This window comes from Megalobrama amblycephala, linkage group LG22 (genome assembly GCF_018812025.1).
Source record: "Megalobrama amblycephala isolate DHTTF-2021 linkage group LG22, ASM1881202v1, whole genome shotgun sequence".
NCBI lineage: Eukaryota > Metazoa > Chordata > Actinopteri > Cypriniformes > Xenocyprididae > Megalobrama > Megalobrama amblycephala.
The window spans coordinates 10726700-10733058 of record NC_063065.1 but is presented as its reverse complement, the minus strand read 5'-3'; the positions used below and the strand labels follow the sequence as shown (position 1 = coordinate 10733058).

Sequence of the window (6359 nt, the reverse complement as noted above, 5' to 3'; positions counted from 1 at the left end):
CTAAAATGTATTAAACATATACATAATAAAAGCTGAGAAATATATGTCATTAATAGCCATAAAATAAGTAAATTAGCCAATTTTGTTTAAATTAAGGATTGCAGAAATGAGTACACCTTAGATTTAATTCAACAAATGTTTAATATTATAGCACTTAGTATGCCCTCCATAATTTTGAATATACTGCTCTGACCCTTGGAACAGAGTGTACAAGTTTATGACAAATTGTCACATCTGTCCTGTTTAACTCCTGTATGATGAGCTCCTTAATGCCCTGATCTTTAATGGGGAGTGTTGCTCAACTCGTCTCTACAGAATCCCCCACAGGTGCTCAAGAGTGTTAAGATTGAGTGCAATACATGTCCACAGAAGGTTTTTCACCTTGGGAGAATGCATATCCTCATTGTCATGTTGAAAAAATGCCCAACAATGCAGGGAATGAGGAAAGGGTAACATCTTCTGTTTCAAGTTTGTTATTAAATTACACAGTGGTGAGGGAATTCATGACAGCATTGATAAAGCACAACTCCCTCACACCTTCAGCACTCATACATCCCTACATAAGAGCTTTACTACCACTGAACTTTACTGTGGGAACCAGGCACTTCTCACTGTACTCCTCCTCTAGCAACACCAGAACATTTTGGATGCTGTTAGATCCAGAATGATTGATTTGGTCTCATGAGACCAGAGGATTGATTCCCAGAATCTATATTTTGTAAATATGGGCTTTGGAAATGGCTAACTGACTTTATTGTTCTTTGGCTACAGTAGGGAGCTCCAGTGAGAACAACAACCATGCATTTCATTTCTGCAGGCTGCATCTTACTCTGTGAGATAAACATTCACTCTTTCATAGCTTTTGCTGGCTCTGAGACACTCGCTTGGTATGTCTCCTGCTCTTTGTCTAGCAAAAAATCCCTCATCACTAAATGAAAGCTTAAAATGAAGGCCTGATTATTTCAGGGGCCTTGTCACAAGTCCATTGTTTTTGAATTTCTGTGTTACTTTTGCTATATTTTCACACTTAAAACAATTATTTGGTAATCCTCTTGTACCACGGTCCTCTTTTATAGAAATAAGTCTCCTGACAGTTCTCTCCCAAGTGCTTCCATTGTTGTCAGCATTAAGTCTGAGAATGATTCAGTGGGCTATATAACACTTTTAATTGTTAAGAAATTACTTCTCTTTAAATGTTTTGGTTCAACATACTTACCTGTTGATCAAACATTGCCTTAAAATTTTTTATTTCATTTTATTTAGTAACTTTTAGGAGGGTGTAGTCATTTTTGCTACACAACATTTTATCACCTTGATAAGAAAATCTTATTTTCCTGAATAATTTTGACATGCTTCTTTGGTAATTGATTAAGCAGACTTACTGGAACATTATATCTCTAAAGAACCCTAACATGTCTTCTAAGTAATTGAGTAATTGCTGACTTTCAGATGTTTCAGAGGGGGTGTACTCATTTATGCTGTGCACTGTATATGTTAATTTCCAACATACTTTGGGTTCATTTTCAGCAAGCAATGCAGTCATTTTTAAACAATAGTTGAGTTAAATAAAACTACCCAGCAGGTTGGACAAACATTTAACCCGACCACTGGGTTAAAACAACTTAATCTCTGGGTTTGTCCATTTTCAACCCAACTTGGGTTGTTTTTAACCCAACATTTTTTGAGTGTAGCCTACATAAAAAAAGCTGTAGAGAAACACAGCAAATAATTAAATAAACATTAAAAATGTTTTGGCCAACAACAGGTTAGGTAAACATTTAACCCAAGTGCTGAGTTAAAACAACCCAATTGGTGGGTTTGTCCATTTTCAACCCAACATGGGTTGTTTTTAATGCAGCATTTTTTAGAGTGTACAAATGTATAACATTTAAAACACATAACTTCATAAAAAAATGCTCCAGTAAAAATGTGACAACTTGCCCCTACTTATTATTTTTAATGAAAAATACCCTTGTCCTGATAACACACTTCAGCATTTCAGTTAAAAATCTTACATAGTTGACCCTTCAAAAAACAGATTTATTTTCTTGGTGTTTAAACCCATCATACAAAACCACTGCTACAAAAAACACATTTGTGAAATTGTATTTTTGACTCAAAATCTTTTAGTTACTGACATACAATGCTTTGTGACAACTTGCCCCGCTATCTCCTCTTATACTGATGTGAAGTTTTTAGCAAGCAGCGAGGTTAGAAAATCAGAAACAAGAGCAGAGGACGGACAATAAAATGAAATAGATATTTGGAATATGGAGAAAACAGGAAAGCAAATAAACCCCGGGCATATTTAGGTCCCCTGTGCCAAACAAAGAAATTAGTTTTAGATTTTATATTTTACAAACTGGCTCAGTGGTGTGGAGCCCATTATGGCTGGGGTGAAAGAGACACGGTCACATTCATCATACTCTGTTTTCATCATTCAGGGAAGAACAAGGCTCAGCCTAGATGAGACAGATATCGTGTGCCAAAACCAATACCTGGACAGCTATTGCTTACATCTGATGAACTACCAATTACTCGACCTGTAACTCCAAAATAACAGCGCTCTATAAATTGACACTCAAATAATTCTCTCCAAGATGGATGAAGGAAGGTCTGTTGATTTGATTGCACTGCAGTCCAATGAAAAATGTGCCAGCCTTGATCTGTGTTCAGTATCAGTCTGACAGCTATTTACCGAGGTGCAGCCGACCACATCCAAACAGTGAAATGAGCATCAGAACAACTGTGACCGTGAACCCCTGCTTGCTGGCCATAAAACGCTCCTTTATTTTGCCTAATTGCATTACTGCCACCTAGTGGTTAACCACAGAATGCAGAAGGGCAAACTAAATATGCACATACTGTAAAAAAATATGACAAGTAATCATGGCAACTTATGTATTTTCAACCTTTTATATGTTATACGAGATTTAAGTCGATTTTTAATGTAATTTAATTTGAAATGACTTGTACGGCCAAGTTGATTGTACTCAAAAATTAAGGCAGCAACTGAACTGAATGATTTTTTTTTACCATGAGATGAATTAAGAAATGTCCAAAGTCTTTTTAAAAATATTTTAATGAAGCACATTTGTAAATGTATATTCACACTGGTTTTTACAGTCCAATGCTTTTTTGATTCAGTCTGAAGGAACAATTATTTAAAGTATTTTGCTCCATCTATTCTATATTCATCTTTATGAAGTTTGATTAATAATAATAATTGATGAGCCATTAAAAATATATTAATAATGACACTAATATTGAGTCATTCAGATTCACATCAAAATATGAAAGTTTTATCAGATTTATCTTCTCCATATTAATGGTCCAGATCATTATGAATACAGTAATATGAATACAGTAATTAGTTCTGTTATTTCTTCTCACGCTCTTCCCAATCAATGTATCCGCCTGCATAATGCCGTGCCCTGGAAAAAATGAAGAAAACAAGTAGTACTTCTAACAACAAGGAATATTTAATTAATTGGATCATCCACATATTATGTTTTCTAGGCTCATAATAAGATCAGTAAGTGTGTGTGTGTGTGTGTGTGTGTTCATTAGCCTACTTAGAGAATCCCAGACGATGAGCAATTTCGAGAGCAGACAAACTCCTTTTCCCACTTCGGCAATGGAAAACTATGTTATCATCTTCCTTTTTGGGGGCTTTCACCTTAAACTGCAGTTGAAACTGTTTTGGTGGGAGCTTCAGTGACTCCTCAAGCTGTCCCACTGAGAGATACATTAAACTGAGGGTTAGTGTGCACACCAAAACAAAAGCAATGCTGATTCTATACACTTCAGTAATGACTTACATGGAATGTTGATGGAATCAAGAATCCGGCCGGCCTGGAATTCATCTGGATTCCTGACGTCAAATAACTGTACGCTGTGATTGGCCAGCATAGCTTTGAGCTGTTCATATGTCACTGACACTGAAAATGTGAAAATCAAAAAGTAGAATGATACCACCGTAAGATCATATTTTAATCTAAGTTATTGTTGTCAATTAATATAATGTTCATTATCAAAAAAGAAATGCATTTTACTAAGAAATCTTGCTAATCATGGTTGGTATACACACAGAAAGGCTGAGTGTTTGGCTAATGGGATACAAAAGATGAGTCAAACAATAATTTTGCTGTGCTCAGCAGAAACAAAAACAATACAATTGCTAAGTGGTTTACAATTAACCACAATTTAAAGCATGAAACACTAAGAGTTTCGTTGCAAAATGAGATAAATCTGTTTTTAACATTTTTGTCAAAACATGTTTATTATTATGTTATCATGTTATTATTTTGTTTTATGGTGCTACTTAGCTGTATTTTTTAAGTTATGAAGGTTTAAATCAAAACAAACCAACTGCAGTTGAATTGATATTAATTGGAATTCACAACCAAAAAACAAGATTTTTGAAAAATTAAAAAAACGGAGTTATCTCGTTTTGCAACGAAACTCTTCATTATTATTAGTCCTTTAAATTAGAAATGTGCAACACTGCGGCATTATAAACAGCTAACAATAAAATTCTCCATCCCAATAAATAATAATGATAATAACTAAATAAGTACACTTAAAAGATTGAATACTTTGATGTGTGATTATTTATCAAGTAGAGATTATTGACAAATGGACCAAAGTCCAAAGTTCCTATAGGCCTAATAAATGGCTCTTTACCTGACATTGCAGATTCACTGAAATAGGGTCTCTAAAAGTTATTATATCTTCCCAAAATAAAAATAAAAATAGAAATGATTAATTTAATTAGCAAAAAATAAATCCACCAATTTTGCGAGGATAAAAGTGCCTCTTCTACCTGCAGCTCTGCCTGGATCAGGTTGTCCGTCACTGTGATTGACTATGGAAGTCTTCAGTCCACATGCTGATATCACTCTACCATGGCAAACCGGTTTAGTGACTGCAAACAGACACAAACGACGTAAAACCTGAAACGATACCATCTCTAACCTGGTGCTGTCTGTCACAGTGACAGTGCAAACGAATAGTAATCCTGACTGTGATCCGCAGCCTATTCTGGTGTCCGGGAAGACAAGACAGATTATCCGCTGCCCTCTAGTGTCAGGATCGTGTCCAGGTAAAGGACACCTGGAGGATATTTTCAGGAAGGATGAGACTAGGCTATATAAGGGTGTTCCTTTGTGCCTCGTCATTAAAAAGGCCTATCTGATGATGTGATATCTACAATCTACAGCTATAGGGATTAATGGGATAAAACAACAGCAGTGTCGCGCATCGCATCATCTCCTTAAGGTTGCCAGATCTCCTCATTGATTGTTATGCTGCCTTCACGTGCTATAGGAAAATTGATAATTCCCACTTCTGAAATCGTTATTACGAGCTTATCACATTCAAGTTTCGACATGAGAGGGCATTCATCTCCAATTTTTACCAAGGAAACGAGTATTTACGACAATTCCGATAGACTAGCTCGTGAAGGTAGCATTAGCTAGTGCTCTAAATTGGTGTTAGGCCTATATAAAAACTCGATATCAATAATGTAAGTAAACTTTACATTGTAAAATGAAATATTGTGCTTTCTTTCATGTAGGCAGCCAAATGGCTTCTTTTTTTTTTACACTTCAATTTACACTTAATTTATGTAGGGTTTTAACAATAACCATTAGGCCTATTTTTGTAAAATATATTTGTAGTGAAAAATGAAACGTTCAAAACATGATACAGAGCAAGGCAAAAATAAATAAATAAATAATAAAAAAATAAATCTCGTTAACCCGTGTTGCCAGATCTTGCTGGAAAAAACACACCTGCTCAATAGTCTAGCCCAGGGGTTCTCAACCCTGGTCCTCGAGGGCCACTGTCCTGCAGAGTTTAGCTCCAACCTTGATCAAACTCACCTACCTGTAGCTTTCTAGTTATCCTGAACAGCTTAATTAGCTTGTTCAGGTGTGTTTGATTAGGGTTGGAGCTAAACTCTGCAGGACAGTGGCCCTCGAGGACCAGGGTTGAGAAAGCCTGGTCTAGCCTATAGCATAGGGTGACCACCCGTCCTGCTTTGCGTTGTACCGCACAGCATTTTCAATCCTTGTCCCGCACATCGCATATTGAGAAAATGTACCGCATTTTCATCAGTCTGTTGGTTTTTAATGATCATATTAGGAAAACGTGCATGCGTTCTTTTGCCTTTTTAAGAAAGCATTTTATTTATTATTTTTGCTGTGTAGTTTTTCATCTATATTTAACAGCGCTTTGACAAAAGTAACATCCAACCTTACACAAATGCAACAGTCGTTTTTTTAAATCCTATCCAATGGTTGAAAAGAAAGGAGTAAACATGGTCACTAGTAGGTTGTGACGGCTGTCAATTGAAA

At 35.9% G+C, this 6359-nt stretch overlaps 1 protein-coding gene across 2 annotated transcripts; it reads right to left on the bottom strand.

Moving 5' to 3' along the window:
* Positions 1-3064: 3064 nt before the first annotated feature.
* On the bottom strand, positions 3065-5897 carry si:ch211-161h7.8 (thiosulfate:glutathione sulfurtransferase). 2 transcript variants are annotated; one of them, XM_048175392.1, is made up of 5 exons: positions 5796-5897; positions 4826-5115; positions 3822-3941; positions 3576-3738; positions 3065-3434 (listed from the first exon to the last, which is right to left on the bottom strand). In XM_048175392.1, the coding sequence occupies exons 2-5, from the start codon at positions 4968-4970 to the stop codon at positions 3380-3382; spliced, it is 483 nt and encodes a 160-aa protein (XP_048031349.1). In that variant the 5' UTR covers positions 4971-5115; positions 5796-5897; the 3' UTR covers positions 3065-3379. The 2 variants fall into 2 exon arrangements, with proteins under 2 accessions (XP_048031349.1, XP_048031350.1); XM_048175393.1 differs by lacking the exons at positions 4826-5115; positions 5796-5897 and adding an exon at positions 4687-4808.
* Between the last annotated feature and the right edge of the window lie 462 nt (positions 5898-6359).

What these genes read in the sequence shown, in the direction of transcription:
- si:ch211-161h7.8 (XM_048175392.1), bottom strand. Translation starts at nt 4,970, where the DNA reads ATGGTATCGTTTCAGGTTTTACGTCGTTTGTGTCTGTTTGCAGTCACT. An exon ending in TGATTCCATCAACATTCCAT is followed by an intron (nt 3,739 to 3,821) that starts GTAAGTCATTAC and finishes TGTATCTCTCAG; the next exon opens with TGGGACAGCTTGAGGAGTCA. An exon ending in CATCGTCTGGGATTCTCTAA is followed by an intron (nt 3,435 to 3,575) that starts GTAGGCTAATGA and finishes CATTTTTTCCAG; the next exon opens with GGCACGGCATTATGCAGGCG.